We start from the raw sequence: 26659 nt of genomic DNA, 5'->3' as shown, positions 1-26659 counted from the left end.
TTCTGAGCGCCCATACACGTGTGTATAGCAGCATTACATGCACATGGGCAGTATGACTGGCGAGTCCCTGAGCGCCCATACACGTGTGTATAACAGCATTACATGTACATGGGCAATATGACTGGAGAGTCCCTGAGCGCCCATACACGTGTGTATAACAGCATTACATGCACATGGGCAGTATGACTGGTGAGTCCCTGAGCGCCCATACACGTGTGTATAGCAGCATTACATGCACATGGGCAGTATGACTGGCGAGTCCCTGAGCGCCCATACACGTGTGTATAACAGCATTACATGTACATGGGCAATATGACTGGAGAGTCCCTGAGCGCCCATACACGTGTGTATAACAGCATTACATGCACATGGGCAGTATGACTGGTGAGTCCCTGAGCGCCCATACACGTGTGTATAGCAGCATTACATGCACATGGGCAGTATGACTGGTGAGTCCCTGAGCGCCCATACACGTGTGTATAGCAGCATTACATGCACATGGGCAGTATGACTGGCGAGTCACTGAGCACCCATACACGTGTGTATAGCAGCATAACATGCACATGGGCAGTATGACTGGCGAGTCCCTGAGTGCCCATACACGTGTGTATAACAGCATTACATGCACATGGGCAGTATGACTGGCGAGTCACTGAGCGCCCATACACGTGTGTATAGCAGCATAACATGCACATGGGCAGTATGACTGGCGAGTCCCTGAGCGCCCATACACGTGTGTATAACAGCATTACATGCACATGGGCAGTATGACTGGCGAGTCACTGAGTGCCCATACACGTGTGTATAGCAGCATTACAGGCACATGGGCAGTATGACTGGTGAGTCCCTGAGCGCCCATACACGTGTGTATAGCAGCATTACATGCACATGGGCAGTATGACTGGTGAGTCCCTGAGCGCCCATACACGTGTGTATAGCAGCATAACATGCACATGGGCAGTATGACTGGCGAGTCCCTGAGTGCCCATACACGTGTGTATAGCAGCATTACATGCACATGGGCAGTATGACTGGCGAGTCCCTGAGCACCCATACACGTGTGTATAGCAGCATTACATGCACATGGGCAGTATGACTGGTGAGTCCCTGAGCGCCCATACACGTGTGTGCATTACACGGGGAGCTACATGTGTATTAGCCTAGGACACCGGGAACCCTGTATCGGGCCCTGTGACAATCCCAGGAAGGAGAGAAGTTGTCCTGTGCGTGGCCTGGGTCACAGGTGATATATGATGGGAACGTTGCCTGGTTCACAGGTGATATATGAGGGGGACGTGGCCTGGGTCGCAGGTGATATATGATGGTAACGTGGCCCGGGTCACAGGTGATATATGAGGGGAACGTGGCCCGGGTCACAGGTGATATATGAGGGGAACGTGGCCCGGGTCACAGGTGATATATGAGGGGAACGTGGCCTGGGTCACAGGTGATATATGAGGGGAACGTGGCCCGGGTCACAGGTGATATATGACGGGAACGTGGCCTGGGTCACTGGTGATATATGAGGGGAACGTGGCCTGGGTCACAGGTGATATATGATGGGAACGTGGCCCGGGTCACAGGTGATATATGATGGGAACGTGGCCCGGGTCACAGGTGATATATGATGGGAACGTGGCCAGGGTCACAGGTGATATATGATGGGAACGTGGCCTGGGTCACAGGTGATATATGAGGGGAACGTGGCCCGGGTCACAGGTGATATATGAGGGGAACGTCCCCGCTGATAGATTATATATATATATACAGTATGTGCTGGGAATGTCTCTGCACCGGGATACAGGAAACGCTCCTGTTACACAGCTGGGGAGCTGAGTTTATGGCGCTGTCCCCCTCAGGGGGCGCACATGAGATTACACCACACAATGCCACTATAACCTGCGCCGGGCACACACTGTATAAGGGAGGATACAATGACAGGATCTAAAGCCAGTAAATGAAGATAGAGAATAGAATTGCAGATAGCTGAGGGCCGGATTACACTGTAAATCTCCATAGCCCTGCAGTGGTCACAGTGGGGGGCCGCACAGGCCCATGACATTGCCCCTCCTGCCCTCTGATCATCTCCTCACCTTGCCTTTGATGCCTGCCCCAGGCTTTGTGTCCTGCAGGAAGTCAGTGGTTGTTAGCAAACAGCCCCCTCAGTACACAACGGCCCCCGCTGGATCTGGCTGGGACAATGGCGGCCTTGAGACACGAGACACCTCATCCTGAGTGACCTCTCTGTGGCCGGTCTGGGACACTGACATTGCACCTCCGGATGAATGTACTGTACGTGCCAATATAACACATGGCCTTGTGGTAGGGGGTCCGAGGGGCGAGAGGACGTTCTGTTTGCAGAGATGCAGGATTCCCTGAATGATGATTGGGGTCAGTACTGTTTTACCGCATGACGATGCTGCGCGCCATTTTGGAAAGCGGGAAACGCTCTCTCTCCCCGGCTACACCACACGTTAGAGACTTTTACCTCATTCATATAACACTGCGCAACCAAACGAAATCATGAGTCAGGACGCACGCCCAGCCGTAGCAGCGACACGCTGCGCTCTCCCCACTTCCTCAAGTGCCACCATCTTGTCCCACGATGGCATGGAAAGTGACATGCACAGTGCGCTGCCAACACCGGTCTCGCCAGGCATTGCGGGTGTTCCAGAAAGGGGACCCTGCCTATTTTGTCAGTCCCGGCCGCACAATTTCGGAAGGCAGCCCTGCTATCTATTATCTTCTAGGAGGATAAATAAGAAGTAGATTCTGATTGGTTGCCCATAGCAACAACCCATGTGAAATACAGCTGCCCTCTTATACCCCTTTTACACCAAAAACCCTGGTCGGACCCTGGTCTTTGAACGCTGGAGTTTCCAGGGTCTGACCCTGCTTTATACCCCACACAGCACTTCGACCTGGGTCGGACCTGGGTCTGCACCATTTTACACTTAACCTGGGTCAGCCCTGCCTTTCCTTAAAAATGCTTGCTCGTTGCCAAGGGGGTATAAAATAAATATATATATTACTACTACTTGAATAACATTTTTGAGGAGGTAGATGGGGGAAGCTGTCCCAGGGTGCTGGGAGGAGGGGGGCCCTGCGGCTGCTGAGGGGCTGGGGGGGGTACCTGTCAGCCTGAGGTCGGAGGGGGTCCCTGCGTCTGCTGAGGGGAGGTGGGGGTACCTGTCAGACTGAGGTCGATGTGCGCCGCCGCCGCTGTCCCCGGGTGCTCCCCACGCAGCCGCAAAGTTCCTGCAGCGAATGTACAGTCAGTGCCGGGGTCCCTCCAGTGCATGGGAACTAGTACTAGTTCCCATGCGCTGGAGGGGCCGCCGACACTGACTGTCCATTTGCCGCAGGGACCGGCTGCCGGGGGGAGTTACAGCAGCAGCGGCGCACATTATCCCTCAGGCTGACCGGTACCCCTACCTCCCCTCAGCAGCTGCAGACACCCCCCTCCTCCCAGCACCCGGGGACAGCGGCGGCGCCGCACATGGACCTCAGTCTGACAGGTACCCCCCCTCCCCTCAGCAGACGCAGGGACCCCCCCTCCCGCAGCAGCTGGGCACAGCTTTCCCAGCGCTGCACGCTGTGGACCCGCTGCGGGTGCCTGGACCCGCAGCAGGACCATTTATACCAGCATTTACACGGGTCCTATCCGGGTTCTACCCAGGTCAGGACCTGGGTAGAGGACCAGTGTAAATGGACACGGATATAACCTGCCGGTGATCCGGGTCTGACCCGCCGCTGACCCGGATTTTACGGCGGTGTAAAAGGGGTATTAGTACAGAGGGTGGAGGGGCAGAGGGTGGAGGGGCAGATTTATTAAGCTCGGTGAAGTGATAAACTGTCTGGTTTTTATCACCGGCCAATCAGCTCCTACCTGTGAAGTTACAGGCTTGGTCTGAAAAATGACAGGTAGGATCTGATTAGCCGGTGATAAAAATCAGACACTTTGGGCGGGATTCACTAATAACCCCCGCTGCACATCGCCGGCATTCGCATTGCTAATAATCACATACAGTATGCACTAACATATGCGATTATTAACTCAAATGCGATGGCCGGCGATGTGCAGCGGGTTCCCCCTCCCTGCCTGCACCCTTACCCGCTGTGTGGGTGCTCCGTTACCTCCCCAGGGGGCTGGGGGCAGCACAGGAGGGGGCTGGGGACAGCACAGGAGGGGGCTGGGGACAGCACAGGAGGGGGCTGGGGGCAGCACAGGAGGGGGCTGGGGACAGCACAGGAGGGGGCTGGGGGCAGCACAGGAGGAGGCTGGGGGCAGCACAGGAGGAGGCTGGGGGCAGCACAGGAGGGGGCTGGGGGCAGCACAGGAGGGGGCTGGGGGCAGCACAGGAGGGGGCTGGGGGCAGCACAGAAGGGGGCTGGGGGCAGCTTCCATGACCAGGGTAGCACAGGAGGGGGATGGGGGCAGCACAGGCTGGGGGCAGCTTCCATACACCAGGGCAGCACAGGCAGGTCTGGGGGCAGCACAGGAGGGGGCTGGGGGCAGCTAACACAGACCAGGGCAGCACAGGAGGGGGCTGGAGGCAGCTTCCACAAACCAGGGCAGCACAGGAGGGGGCTGGGGGCAGCACAGGCTGGGGGCAGCTTCCACAGACCAGGGCAGCACAGGAGGGGGCTGGGGGCAGCACAGTAGGGGTCTGGGGACAGCACAGGAGGGGGCTGGGGCAGCACAGGAGGGGGCTGGGGGCAGCACAGGAGGAGGCTGGGGCAGCTTCCATGACCAGGGCAGCACAGGAGGGGGATGGGGGCAGCACAGGCTGGGGGCAGCTTCCACAGACCAGGGGGGCACAGGAGGGGGATGGGGGCAGCACAGGCAGGTCTGGGGGCAGCAAAGGAGGGGGCAGGCCATGAGGGGGATGGGGGCAGCACAGGCTGGGGGCAGTTTCCACAGACCAGGGCAGCACAGGAGGGGCTGGGGGCAGCACAGGAGGGGCTGGGGGCAGCTTCTATAGACCAGGGCAGCACAGGAGGGGCTGGGGGCAGCACAGGAGGGGACTGGGGGCAGCTTCCATAGAGCAGAGCAGCACAGGAGGGGGCTGGGGGCAGCACAGGAGGGGCTGGGGGCAGCTTCTATAGACCAGGGCAGCAGAGGAGGGGGCTGGGGGCAGCTTCCACAACCAGGGCAGCACAGGAGGGGCTGGGGGCAGCTTCCAAAGACCAGGGCAGCACAGGAGGCGGCTGGGGGCAGCTTCCACGACCAGGGCAGCACAGGAGGGGTCTGGGGGCAGCACAGGCTGGGGGCAGCTTCCATACACCAGGGCAGCACAGGCAGGTCTGGGGGCAGCACAGGAGGGGGCTGGGGGCAGCTAACACAGACCAGGGCAGCACAGGAGGGGGCTGGAGGCAGCTTCCACAAACCAGGGCAGCACAGGAGGGGGCTGGGGGCAGCACAGGCTGGGGGCAGCTTCCACAGACCAGGGCAGCACAGGAGGGGGCTGGGGGCAGCACAGTAGGGGGCTGGGGACAGCACAGGAGGGGGCTGGGGCAGCACAGGAGGGGGCTGGGGGCAGCACAGGAGGAGGCTGGGGCAGCTTCCATGACCAGGGCAGCACAGGAGGGGGATGGGGGCAGCACAGGCTGGGGGCAGCTTCCACAGACCAGGGGGGCACAGGAGGGGGATGGGGGCAGCACAGGCAGGTCTGGGGGCAGCACAGGAGGGGGCAGGCCATGAGGGGGATGGGGGCAGCACAGGCTGGGGGCAGTTTCCACAGACCAGGGCAGCACAGGAGGGGCTGGGGGCAGCACAGGAGGGGCTGGGGGCAGCTTCTATAGACCAGGGCAGCACAGGAGGGGCTGGGGGCAGCACAGGAGGGGACTGGGGGCAGCTTCCATAGAGCAGAGCAGCACAGGAGGGGGCTGGGGGCAGCACAGGAGGGGCTGGGGGCAGCTTCTATAGACCAGGGCAGCAGAGGAGGGGGCTGGGGGCAGCTTCCACAACCAGGGCAGCACAGGAGGGGCTGGGGGCAGCTTCCAAAGACCAGGGCAGCACAGGAGGCGGCTGGGGGCAGCTTCCACGACCAGGGCAGCACAGGAGGGGTCTGGGGGCAGCACAGGAGGCGGCTGGGGGCAGCACAGGAGGGGGCTGGGGGCAGCTCCCACAGACCAGGGCAGCACAGGAGGGGACTGGGGGCAGCACAGGAGGGGGCTGGGGGCAGCTTCCATAGACCAGGCAGCACAGGAGGAGGCTGGTGGCAGCTTCCACAGAACAGGGTAGCACAGGAGGGGCTGGGGACAGCACATGAGGGGGCTAGGGGTAGCACAGGAAGGGCTGGGGGCAGCTCCCACAGACCAGGGCAGCAGAGGAGGGGCTGGGGGCAGCTTCTATAGACCAGGGCAGCACAGAAGGGGGCTGGGGGCATCACAGGAGGGGGATGGGGGCAGCTTCCACAGACCAGGGCAGCACAAGAGTGGCTGGGGGCAGCTTCCACAACCAGGGCAGCACAGGAGGGGGCTAGGGGTAGCACAGGAGGGGCTGGGGGCAGCTTCTATAGACCAGGGCAGCAGAGGAGGGGGCTGGGGGCAGCTTCTATAGACCAGGGCAGCACAGGAGGGGCTGGGGGCAGCTTCTATAGACCAGGGCAGCAGAGGAGGGGCTGGGGGCAGCTTCTATAGACCAGGGCAGCACAGGAGGGGGCTGGGGCAGCACAGGAGGGGCTGGGGCAGCACAGGAGGGGCTGGGGGCAGCTTCCACAGACCTGCTGACATATGTCATATGGAATCCTGCTATTGATGTAGAGCAGAGTCCGGTGTACATGTGGCTGGCTGGGATTTGTAGTCCACCTATTTATTAGTAACAGTGGACTGCTGCTCCAACTGTGCATCAGGACAGTCCTGCTAATTGGAAATTGTCCCACTGTCCCTTCTGCGGGTGGCAGCATACTGCGGGGATGGGTGGGGGGGAGGAGGGCAGGAGCCGCCAGTGATCACTGAAAATATGCTGTGGGCAGGAGCACAGGGAGGGAACTGGGAGCTGCCAACTGCTAGAGTAGCGCTGTGAGGCAGTAATGCCAACCATTACACTGTCCGTATATAAATTCTGCTGGATGCGGCGGCACTCAGGTAAGAAATAAACACATGACACAAGAAGTCAATGTTTCAATGCGTCAAAGCAGTACGAAATTGTGAATCTGCACATTAACACGTTGGCTTCTTGTGTCATGTGTTGTGTCCACGGATGCTGGACCTACATACATGTATACACTAAGAACACGGACGCTGGACCTACATACATGTATACACTAAGAACACGGACGCTGGACCTACATACATGTATACACTAAGAACACGGACGCTGGACCTACATACATGTATACACTAAGAACACGGACGCTGGATCTACATACATGTATACACTAAGAACACGGACGCTGGACCTACATACATGTATACACTAAGAACACGGACGCTGGACCTACATACATGTATACACTAAGAACACGGACGCTGGACCTATATACATATATACACTAAGAACACGGACGCTGGACCTACATACATGTATACACTAAGAACATACATACAGAGTGCCCCATACAGGTAGGTGATACGGAGTGCACCATACAGGTAGGTGTTACTGAGTGCCCCATACAGGTAGGAGATACGGAGTGCACCATACAGGTAGGTGTGACTGAGTGCCCCATACAGGTAGGTGTGACTGAGTGCCCCATACAGGTAGGAGATACGTAGTGCACCATACAGGTAGGTGTTACTGAGTGCACCATAAAGGTAGGTGTAACTGAGTGCGCCATACAGGTAGGTGTTACTGAGTGCCCCTTACAGGTAGGAGATACGGAGTGCCCCATACAGGTAGGTGTTACTGAGTGCCCCATACAAGTAGGAGATACGGAGTGCACCATACAGGTAGGTGTTACTGAGTGCCCCATACAGGTAGGAAATACGGAGTGCACCATACAGGTAGGTGTTACTGAGTGCCCCATACAGGAAGGTGTTACTGAGTGCACCATACAGGTAGGTGTTACTGAGTGCACCATACAGGTAGGTGTTACTGAGTGCACCATACAGGTAGGTGTGACTGAGGTAGGAGATACGTAGTGCCCCATACAGGTAGGTGTTACGGAGTGTCCCATACAGGTAGGTGTTACTGAGTGCGCCATACAGGTAGGTGTTACTGAGTGCCCCATACAGGTAGGTTTTACGGAGTGCCCCATAAAGGTAGGTGTTACTGAGTGCGCCATACAGGTAGGTGTTACTGAGTGCCCCATACAGGTAGGAGATACGTAGTGCACCATACAGGTAGGTGTTACTGAGTGCACCATACAGGTAGGTGTTACTGAGTGCACCATACACGTTGGCTTCTTGTGTCATGTGTTGTGTCCACGGATGCTGGACCTACATACATGTATACACTAAGAACACGGACGCTGGACCTACATACATGTATACACTAAGAACACGGACGCTGGACCTACATACATGTATACACTAAGAACACGGACGCTGGATCTACATACATGTATACACTAAGAACACGGACGCTGGACCTACATACATGTATACACTAAGAACACGGACGCTGGACCTACATACATGTATACACTAAGAACACGGACGCTGGATCTACATACATGTATACACTAAGAACACGGACGCTGGACCTACATACATGTATACACTAAGAACACGGACGCTGGACCTACATACATGTATACACTAAGAACACGGACGCTGGACCTACATACATGTATACACTAAGAACACGGACGCTGGACCTACATACATGTATACACTAAGAACACGGATGCTGGACCTACATACATGTATACACTAAGAACACGGACGCTGGACCTACATACATGTATACACTAAGAACACGAACGCTGGACCTACATACATGTATACACTAAGAACACGGACGCTGGACCTACATACATGTATACACTAAGAACACGGACGCTGGACCTATATACATATATACACTAAGAACACGGACGCTGGACCTACATACATGTATACACTAAGAACATACATACAGAGTGCCCCATACAGGTAGGTGATACGGAGTGCACCATACAGGTAGGTGTTACTGAGTGCCCCATACAGGTAGGAGATACGGAGTGCACCATACAGGTAGGTGTGACTGAGTGCCCCATACAGGTAGGTGTGACTGAGTGCCCCATACAGGTAGGAGATACGTAGTGCACCATACAGGTAGGTGTTACTGAGTGCACCATAAAGGTAGGTGTAACTGAGTGCGCCATACAGGTAGGTGTTACTGAGTGCCCCTTACAGGTAGGAGATACGGAGTGCCCCATACAGGTAGGTGTTACTGAGTGCCCCATACAAGTAGGAGATACGGAGTGCACCATACAGGTAGGTGTTACTGAGTGCCCCATACAGGTAGGAGATACGGAGTGCACCATACAGGTAGGTGTTACTGAGTGCCCCATACAGGAAGGTGTTACTGAGTGCACCATACAGGTAGGTGTTACTGAGTGCACCATACAGGTAGGTGTTACTGAGTGCACCATACAGGTAGGTGTGACTGAGTGCCCCATACAGGTAGGAGATACGTAGTGCCCCATACAGGTAGGTGTTACGGAGTGTCCCATACAGGTAGGTGTTACTGAGTGCGCCATACAGGTAGGTGTTACTGAGTGCCCCATACAGGTAGGTTTTACGGAGTGCCCCATAAAGGTAGGTGTTACTGAGTGCGCCATACAGGTAGGTGTTACTGAGTGCCCCATACAGGTAGGAGATACATAGTGCACCATACAGGTAGGTGTTACTGAGTGCACCATACAGGTAGGTGTTACTGAGTGCACCATACAGGTATGTGTTACTGAGTGCACCATAAAGGTAGGTGTTACTGAGTGCACCATACAGGTAGGTGTTACTGAGTGCACCATACAGGTAGGTGTTACTGAGTGCCCCATACAGTTAGGTGTTACTGAGTGCCCCATACAGGTAGGAGATACGGAGTGCCCCATACAGGTAGGAGATACGGAGTGCACCATACAGGTAGGTGTTACTGAGTCCACCATAGAGGTAGGTGTTACTGAGTGCACCATAAAGGTAGGTGTTACTAAGTGCACCATACCGGTAGGTGTTACTGAGTGCCCCATACAGGTAGGAGATACGTAGTGCACCATACAGGTAGGTGTTACTGAGTGCACCATACAGGTAGGTGTTACTGAGTGCACCATACAGGTATGTGTTACTGAGTGCACCATACAGGTAGGTGTTACTGAGTGCACCATACAGGTAGGTGTGACTGAGTGCCCCATACAGGTAGGTGTTACTGAGTGCACCATACAGGTAGGTGTTACTGAGTGCACCATACAGGTAGGTGTTACTGAGTGCACCATACAGGTAGGTGTTACTGAGTGCCCCATACAGGTAGGAGATACGTAGTGCACCACAGAGGTAGGTGTTACTGTGTGCCCCATACAGGTAGGTGTTACTGAGTGCCCCATACAGGTAGGAGATACGTAGTGCACCACAGAGGTAGGTGTTACTGAGTGCCCCATACAGGTAGGTGTTACTGAGTGCCCCATACAGGTAGGAGATACGGAGTGCACCATACAGGTAGGTGTTACGGAGTGCACCATACATGTAGGTGTTACTGAGTGCCCCATACCGGTAGGTGTTACTGAGTGCCCCATACCGGTAGGTGTTACTGAGTGCCCCATACAGTTAGGTGTTACTGAGTGCCCCATACAGGTAGGAGATACGTAGTGCACCACAGAGGTAGGTGTTACTGAGTGCCCCATACAGGTAGGTGTTACTGAGTGCCCCATACAGGTAGGTGTTACGGAGTGCCCCATACAGGTAGGTGTTACGGAGTGCCCCATACAGGTAGGTGTTACTGAGTGCCCCATACAGGTAGGTGTTACTGAGTGCCCCATACAGGTAGGTGTTACTGAGTGCCCCATACAGGTAGGTGTTACTGAGTGCCCCATACAGGTAGGTGTTACTGAGTGCCCCATACAGGTATGTGTTACTGAGTGCACCATACAGGTAGGTGTTACTGAGTGCACCATAAAGGTAGGTGTTACTGAGTGCCACATACAGGTAGGTGTTACTGAGTGCACCATACAGGTAGGTGTTACTGAGTGCCCCATACAGGTAGGTGTTACTGAGTGCCACATACAGGTAGGTGTTACTGAGTGCGCCATACAGGTAGGTGTTACTGAGTGCGCCATACAGGTAGGTGTTACTGAGTGCGCCATACAGGTAGGTGTTACTGAGTGCGCCATACAGGTAGGTGTTACTGAGTGCCCCATACAGGTAGGTGTTACTGAGTGCCCCATACAGGTAGGTGTTACTGAGTGCCCCATACAGGTAGGTGTTACTGAGTGCCCCATACAGGTAGGTGTTACTGAGTGCCCCATACAGGTAGGTGTTACTGAGTGCCCCATACAGGTAGGTGTTACTGAGTGCCCCATACAGGTAGGTGTTACTGAGTGCCCCATACAGGTAGGTGTTACTGAGTGCCCCATACAGGTAGGTGTTACTGAGTGCCCCATACAGGTAGGTGTTACTGAGTGCCCCATACAGGTAGGTGTTACTGAGTGCCCCATACAGGTAGGTGTTACTGAGTGCCCCATACAGGTAGGTGTTACTGAGTGCCCCATACAGGTAGGTGTTACTGAGTGCCCCATACAGGTAGGTGTTACTGAGTGCCCCATACAGGTAGGTGTTACTGAGTGCCCCATACAGGTAGGTGTTACTGAGTGCACCATACAGGTAGGTGCTCCTGAGTTCATCCTACAGATATATACTGTAAGTGCCAAGTCTTTGCACAAGAGCTTGCAATCAGTCTACCAGTACAGACTACAGTACAGAAGCCCTGACCTTGTCCCCAATGTATCTGTCTGGTGCTGAGACAATGGGATGAGCCATTCCAGGGGGGACACAATCCTCTGATACCTGGTTATAGAAGGTGTCAGCACAGGTGCTGGTAATCCTCAATACAGAGGGAAGTCCAGGAGCAGGCATGTGTCCCACCTGGAGAGGTATGGGATGAGGCGGGTGACAGCAGGCATCGGGGAGGGGGATGGGGGGGTCCCAGCAGTTTGGGGAGTGTTGCAGCCATTGTCTCCTGTCCTGGTGTCTCCCCTCCCATAGCCCCGCCCTCTCCCCCCTCTCCCCCCACATTCCCTCTTTCATGTTACATTTTAAAGGCTCAGCCGTGAGAAGGATCGTCCGTCATACAGGAGCCGAGCCCCGGAGTCCCCCTGCTGCCCCCTGCCCGGAGCCTGAGCCCCATACCGGAGCCCCCCTGCCCGGAGCCGGAGCCCCATACCGGAGCCTGAGCCACATACCGGAGCCCCCCCTGCCCGGAGCCTGAGCCCCATACTGGAGCCCCCCCTGCCCGGAGCCTGAGCCCCATACCGGAGCTCCCCTGGCCGGAGCCTGAGCCCCATACCGGAGCCTGAGCCCCATACCGGAGCCCTTCTGCCCGGAGCCTTTTACCGGAGCTTTACATCGGGGTCCTGTGCTGCCCCCTCCCGGAGCCTGATCCCGGGGTTCTTGGCTGCTCAGTCTTCGGACCGGGGTCCTGCGCTGCCCCCTCCCCGGGGACCAGACCCCATCTGTGGAGCCTGTGTGCTGGGATTGCCGCTGGAGCTATGCGAAGGGACTGAGCCGGAGCTGCCGCAGAATGAGCCCCCCCAGGACCCCCCCACTGCTGCTGCTGCTGAGCCTGTGGCTGCTGGTGAGTGACTGATACATTGTATCCGCTGCATGTGCCGGGGGGACTACAGGGCCCAGCATGCCCTCACTACTGACTGATGGAGGGGATAGGTCTGACAGACAGGGGGACTACAGGTCCCAGCATGCCCTCACTACTGACTGATGGAGGGGATAGTCCGGGGGGACTACAGGGCCCAGCATGCCCTCACTAATGATTGATGGAGGGGATAGTCCGGGGGGACTACAGCTCCCAGCATGCCCTCACTACTGACTGATGGAGGGGATAGGTCTGACAGACAGGGGGACTACAGGTCCCAGCATGCTCTCACTTCTGACTGATGGAGGGGATAGGTCTGACAGACAGGGGGACTACAGGTCCCAGCATGCTCTCACTACTGACTGATGGAGGGGATAGGTCTGACAGGCAGGGGGACTACAGGGCCCAGCATGCCCTCACTACTGACTGATGGAGGGGATAGGTCTGACATACAGGGGGACTACAGGGCCCAGCATGCCCTCACTACTGACTGATGGAGGGGATAGGTCTGACAGGCAGGGGGACTACAGGGCCCAGCATGCCCTCACTACTGACTGATGGAGGGGATAGGTCTGACAGGCAGGGGGACTACAGGGCCCAGCATGCCCTCACTAATGATTGATGTAGGGGATAGTCCGGGGGGACTACAGCTCCCAGCATGCCCTCACTACTGACTGATGGAGGGGATAGGTCTGACAGGCAGGGGGACTACAGGGCCCAGCATGCCCTCACTACTGACTGATGGAGGGGATAGTCCGGGGGGACTACAGCTCCCAGCATGCCCTCACTACAGACTGAGGGAGGGGATAGTCCAGGGGGACTACAGCTCCCAGCATGCCCTCACTACAGACTGATGGAGGGGATAGGTCTGACAGACAGGGGGACTACAGGTCCCAGCATGCTCTCACTTCTGACTGATGGAGGGGATAGGTCTGACAGACAGGGGGACTACAGGTCCCAGCATGCTCTCACTACTGACTGATGGAGGGGATAGTCCGGGGGTACTACAGGTCCCAGCATGCTCTCACTACTGACTGATGGAGGGGATAGGTCTGACAGACATGGGGACTACAGGTCCCAGCATGCCCTCACTACTGACTGATGGAGGGGATAGTCTGGGGGGACTACAGGTCCCAGCATGCTCTCACTACTGACTGATGGAGGGGATAGGTCTGACAGACAGGTACGAGGACAGACTTTGTCAGTGCTGTGATGTGGGCACTGGGTCTGGCATGTGGGCACTGGGGCTGTGATGTGGGCACTGGGTCTGTGCGGCTTATATACAGGAAGAATGGTTCTCCACAGATCTTATAGAACTACAAGTTCCAGCACAGCTTGAATCCACTGAAGTTTAAACAACATATGGCCCTCCAGCTGTTGTGGGACTACAGATTCCAGCATGTCCTTTTGCATGTTTGCTGTTAGGTCATGCTGGGATGTGTTGTTCCCCAGCAGCTGGACGGACGCATGTTGTACATTACTGGCCACTAATACCCCGGCCGGGGGCCAGTCGTCCTGCCCCGGTGCAGTCCAGCAAAGGGCTGCCGGGACAATCGGGTCTGACTTTACCTTAGGACAAGTCGGACTAATGTATGGGGGCCTTTACACTATGCATTGGGCCAGTAGATTGCTAGCTTTGCAGCCGAGGATGTTCTGCTTGTACACAGGTGGTAAGATGGCGGAGAGTGAGGTGATGTCATACTTGGCACTTGTGTAAACTTGTCCAACGTTTATCCTAACTTCCAGCATCTGATGATCTGAAGAGATTCCAGATCCCATTGTGTGATGTCACCTGGGGGAACCTGATTACCCAGCACAGCCACAACTATGACATCATCCCTAACCCCTTCAGTGCTGCGTCAGGGGTGTGTCTGTGTGTTACCCCGTCTGTCTGTTAGTACTCAGGGGTGTGTCTGTGTGTTACCCCGTCTGTCTGTTAGTACTCAGGGGTGTGTCTGTGTGTTACCCCGTCTGTCTGTTAGTACTTAGGGGTGTGTCTGTGTGTTACCCCGTCTGTCTGTTAGTACTCAGTCTTTAGTTAGTCAGATGGCAGACCGTCAATAGGTCCACAATGCTAAAAGTTGTCCACACATGCTTTTTGTGTGTGTGTGAGCCACCTTCCCTGAAGCGAGTAGAGGGTACACGCTCGGTGGTCACAGAACATAGGTCCTTATTCTAGTTCACTCCTAGAGGCAAATTCCTTCTTAGATGGACAAAACCATGTGCACTGCAGCTGGTAGCCCTGTGGGATCATGTGACTGTATCGTACCGCACCCCCGCAGCTGGTAGCCCTGTGGGATCATGTGACTGTATCGTACCGCAACCCTGCAGCTGGTAGCCCTGTGGGATCATGTCACTGTATCGTACCGCACCCCCGCAGCTGGTAGCCCTGTGGGATCATATGACTGTATCGTACCGCACCCCTGCAGCTGGTAGCCCTGTGGGATCATGTGACTGTATCGTACCGCACCCCCGCAGCTGGTAGCCCTGTGGGATCATGTCACTGTATCGTACCGCACCCCGCAGCTGGTAGCCCTGTGGGATCATGTGACTGTATCGTACCGCACCCCTGCAGCTGGTAGCCCTGTGGGATCATGTGACTGTATCGTACCGCACCCCCGCAGCTGGTAGCCCTGTGGGATCATGTCACTGTATCGTACCACACCCCCGCAGCTGGTAGCCCTGTGGGATCATGTGACTGTATCGTACCGCACCCCTGCAGCTGCTAGCCCTGTGGGATCATGTCACTGTATCGTACCGCACCCCTGCAGCTGGTAGCCCTGTGGGATCATGTCACTGTATCGTACCACACCCCCGCAGCTGGTAGCCCTGTGGGATCATGTGACTGTATCGTACCGCACCCCTGCAGCTGGTAGCCCTGTGAGATCATGTGACTGTATAGTACCGCACCCCCGCAGCTGGTAGTCCTGTGGGATCATGTGACTGTATTCATGTGACTGTATCGTACCGCACCCCTGCAGCTGGTAGCCCTGTGGGATCATGTGACTGTATCGTACCGCACCCCTGCAGCTGGTAGCCCTATGGGATCATGTGGCTGTATCGTACCGCACCCCCGCAGCTGGTAGCCCTGTGGGATCATGTGGCTGTATCGTACCGCACCCCTGCAGCTGGTAGCCCTATGGGATCATGTGACTGTATCGTACCGCACCCCCGCAGCTGGTAGCCCTGTGGGATCATGTGGCTGTATCGTACCGCACCCCTGCAGCTGGTAGCCCTATGGGATCATGTGACTGTACCCCCTGTAACAATCGTCTGACTACATTTACCCCCTCTAACACCCGTCTGAGTACATTTACCCCCTGTAACACCCGTCTGACTACATTTACCCCCTGTAACACCCGTCTGACTACATTTACCCCCTGTTACACCCGTCTGACTGCATTTACCCCCTGTAACACCCGTCTGACTGCATTTACCCCCTGTAACACCCGTCTGACTGCATTTACCCCCTGTAACACCCATCTGACTACATTTACCCCCTGTAACACCCGTCTGACTACATTTACCCCCTGTAACACCCGTCTGACTACATTTACCCCCTGTTACACCCGTCTGACTGCATTTACCCCCTGTAACACCCATCTGACTACATTTACCCCCTGTAACACCCGTCTGACTACATTTACCCCCTGTAACACCCGTCTGACTACATTTACCCCCTGTTACACCCGTCTGACTGCATTTACCCCCTGTAACACCCGTCTGACTACATTTACCCCCTGTAACACCCGTCTGACTACATTTACCCCCTGTTACACCCGTCTGACTGCATTTACCCCCTGTAACACCCGTCTGACTGCATTTACCCCCTGTAACACCCGTCTGACTGCATTTACCCCCTGTAACACCCGTCTGACTGCATTTACCCCCTGTAACACCCGTCTGACTACATTTACCCCCTGTTACACCCGTCTGACTGCATTTACCCCCTGTAACACCCGTCTGACTGCATTTACCCCCTGTAACACCCGTCTGACTGCATTTACCCCCTGTAACACCCATCTGACTACATTTACCCCCTGTAACACCCGTCTGACTACATTTACCCCCTGTTACACCCGTCTGACTGCATTTACCCCCTGTAACACCCGTCTGACTGCATTTACCCCCTGTAACACCCGTCTGACTGCATTTACCCCCTGTAACACCCATCTGACTACATTTACCCCCTGTAACACCCGTCTGACTACATTTACCCCCTGTAACACCCGTCTGACTACATTTACCCCCTGTAACACCCGTCTGACTACATTTACCCCCTCTAACACCCGTCTGACTACATTTACCCCCTGTAACACCCGTCTGACTACATTTACCCCCTGTAACACCCGTCTGACTACATTTACCCCCTGTAACACCCGTCTGACTACATTTACCCCCTCTAACACCCGTCTGACTACATTTACCCCCTGTAACACCCATCTGACTACATTTACCCCCTGTAACACCCGTCTGACTACATTTTACCCCCTGTAACACCCGTCTGACTAAATTTACCCCCTATACCTATCTATCTCTCTATCCAAAACCCATGGTAAGAGGGTCAGTATGGACTGACTATCACACTGGGCACAGTTGTCTATCCCTGGTAATATATCCCTGGAAGTATTCTCCCACAGCACATTCACATGGCTACATAGAACATGGGATACACACCACACACATGGATACCGTGACCTCCACGCTGGCACTGTGGCTGGCACCAGCAGCTGGCACCCCCCCCCCCCTCTTTTCTGGTCCCTCTCTGATGTCTGACTGTCTCCAGATGCGGATTGCCAAGCTGGGGGCTCCCTGGGAGAGACAGCTGCCTCCTCACCAAATATGGAGCGTGCTCTGTGTAATTCGATCATTGCTGGGACAGAAGAATGGAGGAGAGGGGAGAACGCTGCTTAATTAGAACAAGATCAGCACCAGGATGGGGATGATTCACTAAAGTGTCCCTTAACCCGTTATAGAATCGGGGGGGGGGGGGTGATTGTTCCTGGGACCAAGCCGCCATCCCTTACCCAGGCATTATGGGTGCTGGACGCGGTCCCGACAGTCGGGATTCCAACTGTAAAAACGCAGACAGATGGGTGCCCGACGGCCACCCGCTATTTTCCCTTGTGGGGGTCCCTGACCCTAATAGAGGGAGAATAGAATAGGTGGCGAGCGCAGCGAGCCCGCAAGGGATCCCGACTGTCTGAACCCTACACCACACCCAGCCTGCCATGGTGTGGGTTCTGTGTGTGTGTGGGCACTCGCTCAGTACTGCTGCAGAACTCCTTCCAGCGAGCCTGCCATGGTGTGGGTTCTGTGTGTGGGCACTCGCTCAGTACTGCTGCAGAACTCCTTCCAGCGAGCCTGCCATGGTGTGGGTTCTGTGTGTGTGGGCACTCGCTCAGTACTGCTGCAGAACTCCTTCCAGTGAGACTGCCATGGTGTGGGTTCTGTGTGTGGGCACTCGCTCAGTACTGCTGCAGAACTCCTTCCAGCGAGCCTGCCATGGTGTGGGTTCTGTGTGTGGGCACTCGCTCAGTACTGCTGCAGAACTCCTTCCAGCGAGCCTGCCATGGTGTGGGTTCTGTGTGTGGGCACTCGCTCAGTACTGCTGCAGAACTCCTTCCAGCGAGCCTGCCATGGTGTGGGTTCTGTGTGTGTGGGCACTCGCTCAGTACTGCTGCAGAACTCCTTCCAGCGAGCCTGCCATGGTGTGGGTTCTGTGTGTGTGGGCACTCGCTCAGTACTGCTGCAGAACTCCTTCCAGCGAGCCTGCCATGGTGTGGGTTCTGTGTGTGGGCACTCGCTCAGTACTGCTGCAGAACTCCTTCCAGCGAGCCTGCCATGGTGTGGGTTCTGTGTGTGGGCACTCGCTCAGTACTGCTGCAGAACTCCTTCCAGCGAGCCTGCCATGGTGTGGGTTCTGTGTGTGGGCACTCGCTCAGTACTGCTGCAGAACTCCTTCCAGCGAGCCTGCCATGGTGTGGGTTCTGTGTGTGGGCACTCGCTCAGTACTGCTGCAGAACTCCTTCCAGCGAGCCTGCCATGGTGTGGGTTCTGTGTGTGTGGGCACTCGCTCAGTACTGCTGCAGAACTCCTTCCAGCGAGCCTGCCATGGTGTGGGTTCTGTGTGTGTGGGCACTCGCTCAGTACTGCTGCAGAACTCCTTCCAGCGAGCCTGCCATGGTGTGGGTTCTGTGTGTGTGGGCACTCGCTCAGTACTGCTGCAGAACTCCTTCCAGCGAGCCTGCCATGGTGTGGGTTCTGTGTGTGTGGGCACTCGCTCAGTACTGCTGCAGAACTCCTTCCAGCGAGCCTGCCATGGTGTGGGTTCTGTGTGTGGGCACTCGCTCAGTACTGCTGCAGAACTCCTTCCAGCGAGCCTGCCATGGTGTGGGTTCTGTGTGTGTGGGCACTCGCTCAGTACTGCTGCAGAACTCCTTCCAGTGAGCCTGCCATGGTGTGGGTTCTGTGTGTGGGCACTCGCTCAGTACTGCTGCAGAACTCCTTCCAGCGAGCCTGCCATGGTGTGGGTTCTGTGTGTGGGCACTCGCTCAGTACTGCTGCAGAACTCCTTCCAGCGAGCCTGCCATGGTGTGGGTTCTGTGTGTGGGCACTCGCTCAGTACTGCTGCAGAACTCCTTCCAGTGAGCCTGCCATGGTGTGGGTTCTGTGTGTGGGCACTCGCTCAGTACTGCTGCAGAACTCCTTCCAGCGAGCCAGCCATGGTGTGGGTTCTGTGTGTGTGGGCACTCGCTCAGTACTGCTGCAGAACTCCTTCCAGCGAGCCTGCCATGGTGTGGGTTCTGTGTGTGGGCACTCGCTCAGTACTGCTGCAGAACTCCTTCCAGCGAGCCTGCCATGGTGTGGGTTCTGTGTGTGGGCACTCGCTCAGTACTGCTGCAGAACTCCTTCCAGCGAGCCTGCCATGGTGTGGGTTCTGTGTGTGTGGGCACTCGCTCAGTACTACTGCAGAACTCCTTCCAGCGAGCCTGCCATGGTGTGGGTTCTGTGTGTGGGCACTCGCTCAGTACTGCTGCAGAACTCCTTCCAGCGAGCCTGCCATGGTGTGGGTTCTGTGTGTGGGCACTCGCTCAGTACTGCTGCAGAACTCCTTCCAGCGAGCCTGCCATGGTGTGGGTTCTGTGTGTGGGCACTCGCTCAGTACTGCTGCAGAACTCCTTCCAGTGAGACTGCCATGGTGTGGGTTCTGTGTGTGGGCACTCGCTCAGTACTGCTGCAGAACTCCTTCCAGCGAGCCTGCCATGGTGTGGGTTCTGTGTGTGGGCACTCGCTCAGTACTGCTGCAGAACTCCTTCCAGCGAGCCTGCCATGGTGTGGGTTCTGTGTGTGGGCACTCGCTCAGTACTGCTGCAGAACTCCTTCCAGCGAGCCTGCCATGGTGTGGGTTCTGTGTGTGGGCACTCGCTCAGTACTGCTGCAGAACTCCTTCCAGCGAGCCTGCCATGGTGTGGGTTCTGTGTGTGGGCACTCGCTCAGTACTGCTGCAGAACTCCTTCCAGCGAGCCTGCCATGGTGTGGGTTCTGTGTGTGTGGGCACTCGCTCAGTACTGCTGCAGAACTCCTTCCAGCGAGCCTGCCATGGTGTGGGTTCTGTGTGTGTGGGCACTCGCTCAGTACTGCTGCAGAACTCCTTCCAGCGAGCCTGCCATGGTGTGGGTTCTGTGTGTGGGCACTCGCTCAGTACTGCTGCAGAACTCCTTCCAGCGAGCCTGCCATGGTGTGGGTTCTGTGTGTGTGGGCACTCGCTCAGTACTGCTGCAGAACTCCTTCCAGCGAGCCTGCCATGGTGTGGGTTCTGTGTGTGGGCACTCGCTCAGTACTGCTGCAGAACTCCTTCCAGCGAGCCTGCCATGGTGTGGGTTCTGTGTGTGTGGGCACTCGCTCAGTACTGCTGCAGAACTCCTTCCAGCGAGACTGCCATGGTGTGGGTTCTGTGTGTGGGCACTCGCTCAGTACTGCTGCAGAACTCCTTCCAGTGAGACTACCATGGTGTGGGTTCTGTGTGTGTGGGCACTCGCTCAGTACTGCTGCAGAACTCCTTCCAGCGAGCCTGCCATGGTGTGGGTTCTGTGTGTGGGCACTCGCTCAGTACTGCTGCAGAACTCCTTCCAGCGAGCCTGCCATGGTGTGGGTTCTGTGTGTGTGGGCACTCGCTCAGTACTGCTGCAGAACTCCTTCCAGCGAGACTGCCATGGTGTGGGTTCTGTGTGTGGGCACTCGCTCAGTACTGCTGCAGAACTCCTTCCAGTGAGACTGCCATGGTGTGGGTTCTGTGTGTGGGCACTCGCTCAGTACTGCTGCAGAACTCCTTCCAGCGAGCCTGCCATGGTGTGGGTTCTGTGTGTGGGCACTCGCTCAGTACTGCTGCAGAACTCCTTCCAGTGAGACTGCCATGGTGTGGGTTCTGTGTGTGGGCACTCGCTCAGTACTGCTGCAGAACTCCTTCCAGCGAGCCTGCCATGGTGTGGGTTCTGTGTGTGGGCACTCGCTCAGTACTGCTGCAGAACTCCTTCCAGCGAGCCTGCCATGGTGTGGGTTCTGTGTGTGGGCACTCGCTCAGTACTGCTGCAGAACTCCTTCCAGTGAGACTGCCATGGTGTGGGTTCTGTGTGTGGGCACTCGCTCAGTACTGCTGCAGAACTCCTTCCAGCGAGCCTGCCATGGTGTGGGTTCTGTGTGTGGGCACTCGCTCAGTACTGCTGCAGAACTCCTTCCAGCGAGCCTGCCATGGTGTGGGTTCTGTGTGTGTGGGCACTCGCTCAGTACTGCTGCAGAACTCCTTCCAGTGAGACTGCCATGGTGTGGGTTCTGTGTGTGGGCACTCGCTCAGTACTGCTGCAGAACTCCTTCCAGTGAGACTGCCATGGTGTGGGTTCTGTGTGTGGGCACTCGCTCAGTACTGCTGCAGAACTCCTTCCAGCGAGCCTGCCATGGTGTGGGTTCTGTGTGTGTGGGCACTCGCTCAGTACTGCTGCAGAACTCCTTCCAGCGAGCCTGCCATGGTGTGGGTTCTGTGTGTGTGGGCACTCGCTCAGTACTGCTGCAGAACTCCTTCCAGTGAGACTGCCATGGTGTGGGTTCTGTGTGTGGGCACTCGCTCAGTACTGCTGCAGAACTCCTTCCAGTGAGACTGCCATGGTGTGGGTTCTGTGTGTGGGCACTCGCTCAGTACTGCTGCAGAACTCCTTCCAGCGAGCCTGCCATGGTGTGGGTTCTGTGTGTGTGGGCACTCGCTCAGTACTGTTGCAGAACTCCTTCCAGCGAGCCTGCCATGGTGTGGGTTCTGTGTGTGGGCACTCGCTCAGTACTGCTGCAGAACTCCTTCCAGTGAGACTACCATGGTGTGGGTTCTGTGTGTGGGCACTCGCTCAGTACTGCTGCAGAACTCCTTCCAGCGAGCCTGCCATGGTGTGGGTTCTGTGTGTGGGCACTCGCTCAGTACTGCTGCAGAACTCCTTCCAGCGAGCCTGCCATGGTGTGGGTTCTATGTGTGGGCACTCGCTCAGTACTGCTGCAGAACTCCTTCCAGTGAGACTGCCATGGTGTGGGTTCTGTGTGTGGGCACTCGCTCAGTACTGCTGCAGAACTCCTTCCAGCGAGCCTGCCATGGTGTGGGTTCTGTGTGTGGGCACTCGCTCAGTACTGCTGCAGAACTCCTTCCAGCGAGCCTGCCATGGTGTGGGTTCTGTGTGTGTGGGCACTCGCTCAGTACTGCTGCAGAACTCCTTCCAGCGAGCCTGCCATGGTGTGGGTTCTGTGTGTGTGGGCACTCGCTCAGTACTGCTGCAGAACTCCTTCCAGCGAGCCTGCCATGGTGTGGGTTCTGTGTGTGTGGGCACTCGCTCAGTACTGCTGCAGAACTCCTTCCAGTGAGACTACCATGGTGTGGGTTCTGTGTGTGTGGGCACTCGCTCAGTACTGCTGCAGAACTCCTTCCAGCGAGCCTGCCATGGTGTGGGTTCTGTGTGTGGGCACTCGCTCAGTACTGCTGCAGAACTCCTTCCAGCGAGCCTGCCATGGTGTGGGTTCTGTGTGTGTGGGCACTCGCTCAGTACTGCTGCAGAACTCCTTCCAGCGAGACTGCCATGGTGTGGGTTCTGTGTGTGGGCACTCGCTCAGTACTGCTGCAGAACTCCTTCCAGTGAGACTGCCATGGTGTGGGTTCTGTGTGTGGGCACTCGCTCAGTACTGCTGCAGAACTCCTTCCAGCGAGCCTGCCATGGTGTGGGTTCTGTGTGTGGGCACTCGCTCAGTACTGCTGCAGAACTCCTTCCAGTGAGACTGCCATGGTGTGGGTTCTGTGTGTGGGCACTCGCTCAGTACTGCTGCAGAACTCCTTCCAGCGAGCCTGCCATGGTGTGGGTTCTGTGTGTGGGCACTCGCTCAGTACTGCTGCAGAACTCCTTCCAGCGAGCCTGCCATGGTGTGGGTTCTGTGTGTGGGCACTCGCTCAGTACTGCTGCAGAACTCCTTCCAGTGAGACTGCCATGGTGTGGGTTCTGTGTGTGGGCACTCGCTCAGTACTGCTGCAGAACTCCTTCCAGCGAGCCTGCCATGGTGTGGGTTCTGTGTGTGGGCACTCGCTCAGTACTGCTGCAGAACTCCTTCCAGCGAGCCTGCCATGGTGTGGGTTCTGTGTGTGTGGGCACTCGCTCAGTACTGCTGCAGAACTCCTTCCAGTGAGACTGCCATGGTGTGGGTTCTGTGTGTGGGCACTCGCTCAGTACTGCTGCAGAACTCCTTCCAGTGAGACTGCCATGGTGTGGGTTCTGTGTGTGGGCACTCGCTCAGTACTGCTGCAGAACTCCTTCCAGCGAGCCTGCCATGGTGTGGGTTCTGTGTGTGTGGGCACTCGCTCAGTACTGCTGCAGAACTCCTTCCAGCGAGCCTGCCATGGTGTGGGTTCTGTGTGTGTGGGCACTCGCTCAGTACTGCTGCAGAACTCCTTCCAGTGAGACTGCCATGGTGTGGGTTCTGTGTGTGGGCACTCGCTCAGTACTGCTGCAGAACTCCTTCCAGTGAGACTGCCATGGTGTGGGTTCTGTGTGTGGGCACTCGCTCAGTACTGCTGCAGAACTCCTTCCAGCGAGCCTGCCATGGTGTGGGTTCTGTGTGTGTGGGCACTCGCTCAGTACTGTTGCAGAACTCCTTCCAGCGAGCCTGCCATGGTGTGGGTTCTGTGTGTGGGCACTCGCTCAGTACTGCTGCAGAACTCCTTCCAGTGAGACTACCATGGTGTGGGTTCTGTGTGTGGGCACTCGCTCAGTACTGCTGCAGAACTCCTTCCAGCGAGCCTGCCATGGTGTGGGTTCTGTGTGTGGGCACTCGCTCAGTACTGCTGCAGAACTCCTTCCAGCGAGCCTGCCATGGTGTGGGTTCTATGTGTGGGCACTCGCTCAGTACTGCTGCAGAACTCCTTCCAGCGAGACTGCCATGGTGTGGGTTCTGTGTGTGGGCACTCGCTCAGTACTGCTGCAGAACTCCTTCCAGCGAGCCTGCCATGGTGTGGGTTCTGTGTGTGGGCACTCGCTCAGTACTGCTGCAGAACTCCTTCCAGCGAGCCTGCCATGGTGTGGGTTCTGTGTGTGTGGGCACTCGCTCAGTACTGCTGCAGAACTCCTTCCAGCGAGCCTGCCATGGTGTGGGTTCTGTGTGTGTGGGCACTCGCTCAGTACTGCTGCAGAACTCCTTCCAGTGAGACTGCCATGGTGTGGGTTCTGTGTGTGGGCACTCGCTCAGTACTGCTGCAGAACTCCTTCCAGCGAGCCTGCCATGGTGTGGGTTCTGTGTGTGTGGGCACTCGCTCAGTACTGCTGCAGAACTCCTTCCAGCGAGCCTGCCATGGTGTGGGTTCTGTGTGTGTGGGCACTCGCTCAGTACTGCTGCAGAACTCCTTCCAGCGAGACTGCCATGGTGTGGGTTCTGTGTGTGGGCACTCGCTCAGTACTGCTGCAGAACTCCTTCAGTGAGACTGCCATGGTGTGGGTTCTGTGTGTGGGCACTCGCTCAGTACTGCTGCAGAACTCCTTCCAGCGAGCCTGCCATGGTGTGGGTTCTGTGTGTGTGGGCACTCGCTCAGTACTGCTGCAGAACTCCTTCCAGCGAGCCTGCCATGGTGTGGGTTCTGTGTGTGGGCACTCGCTCAGTACTGCTGCAGAACTCCTTCCAGCGAGACTACCATGGTGTGGGTTCTGTGTGTGGGCACTCGCTCAGTACTGCTGCAGAACTCCTTCCAGCGAGCCTGCCATGGTGTGGGTTCTATGTGTGGGCACTCGCTCAGTACTGCTGCAGAACTCCTTCCAGCGAGCCTGCCATGGTGTGGGTTCTATGTGTGGGCACTCGCTCAGTACTGCTGCAGAACTCCTTCCAGTGAGACTGCCATGGTGTGGGTTCTGTGTGTGGGCACTCGCTCAGTACTGCTGCAGAACTCCTTCCAGCGAGCCTGCCATGGTGTGGGTTCTGTGTGTGTGGGCACTCGCTCAGTACTGCTGCAGAACTCCTTCCAGCGAGCCTGCCATGGTGTGGGTTCTGTGTGTGGGCACTCGCTCAGTACTGCTGCAGAACTCCTTCCAGCGAGCCTGCCATGGTGTGGGTTCTGTGTGTGTGGGCACTCGCTCAGTACTGCTGCAGAACTCCTTCCAGCGAGCCTGCCATGGTGTGGGTTCTGTGTGTGGGCACTCGCTCAGTACTGCTGCAGAACTCCATCCAGCGAGCCTGCCATGGTGTGGGTTCTGTGTGTGTGGGCACTCGCTCAGTACTGCTGCAGAACTCCTTCCAGCGAGCCTGCCATGGTGTGGGTTCTGTGTGTGGGCACTCGCTCAGTACTGCTGCAGAACTCCTTCCAGCGAGCCTGCCATGGTGTGGGTTCTGTGTGTGGGCACTCGCTCAGTACTGCTGCAGATCTCCTTCCAGCGAGCCTGCCATGGTGTGTGTTCTGTGTGTGGGCACTCGCTCAGTACTGCTGCAGAACTCCTTCCAGCGAGCCTGCCATGGTGTGGGTTCTGTGTGTGTGGGCACTCGCTCAGTACTGCTGCAGAACTCCTTCCAGCGAGCCTGCCATGGTGTGGGTTCTGTGTGTGGGCACTCACTCAGTACTGCTGCAGAACTCCTTCCAGCGAGCCTGCCATGGTGTGGGTTCTGTGTGTGGGCACTCGCTCAGTACTGAACTCCTTCCAGCGAGCCTGCCATGGTGTGGGTTCTGTGTGTGTGGGCACTCGCTCAGTACTGCTGCAGAACTCCTTCCAGCGAGCCTGCCATGGTGTGGGTTCTGTGTGTGGGCACTCGCTCAGTACTGAACTCCTTCCAGCGAGCCTGCCATGGTGTGGGTTCTGTGTGTGGGCACTCGCTCAGTACTGAACTCCTTCCAGCGAACCTGCCATGGTGTGGGTTCTGTGTGTGGGCACTCGCTCAGTACTGCTGCAGAACTCCTTCCAGCGAGCCTGCCATGGTGTGGGTTCTGTGTGTGGGCACTCGCTCAGTACTGAACTCCTTCCAGCGAACCTGCCATGGTGTGGGTTCTGTGTGTGTGGGCACTCGCTCAGTACTGCTGCAGAACTCCTTCCAGCGAGCCTGCCATGGTGTGGGTTCTGTGTGTGGGCACTCGCTCAGTACTGAACTCCTTCCAGCGAGCCTGCCATGGTGTGGGTTCTGTGTGTGGGCACTCGCTCAGTACTGAACTCCTTCCAGCGAGCCTGCCATGGTGTGGGTTCTGTGTGTGGGCACTCGCTCATTACTGAACTCCTTCCAGCGAGCCTGCCATGGTGTGGGTTCTGTGTGTGTGGGCACTCGCTCAGTACTGCTGCAGAACTCCTTCCAGCGAGCCTGCCATGGTGTGGGTTCTGTGTGTGGGCACTCGCTCAGTACTGCTGCAGAACTCCTTCCAGCGAGCCTGCCATGGTGTGGGTTCTGTGT

General features: G+C 56.7%; 1 protein-coding gene across 2 annotated transcripts in view; it reads left to right on the top strand.

The window, feature by feature from the left end:
• Positions 1–11987: 11987 nt before the first annotated feature.
• LOC146079887 (tumor necrosis factor receptor superfamily member 16-like) overlaps positions 11988–26659 on the top strand; it is a 41143-nt gene continuing 26471 nt past the window's right edge. Inside the window, exon 1 of one of the 2 annotated variants that reach the window (XM_083186571.1) lies at positions 11988–12709. In XM_083186571.1, the coding sequence (XP_083042697.1) occupies positions 12656–12709 (54 nt within the window). In that variant the 5' untranslated portion in view covers positions 11988–12655. The remainder of the gene's footprint in view (positions 12710–26659) is intronic. The other variant, XM_083186572.1, reaches the window with a different exon arrangement.

The sequence above is a fragment of the Crinia signifera genome, chromosome 5 (assembly GCF_055691185.1).
Source record: "Crinia signifera chromosome 5, ASM5569118v1, whole genome shotgun sequence".
Taxonomy (NCBI): Eukaryota; Metazoa; Chordata; class Amphibia; order Anura; family Myobatrachidae; genus Crinia; species Crinia signifera.
Note: the sequence above shows the minus strand (reverse complement) of the source record. Positions and strands in the feature narration are given on the sequence as shown.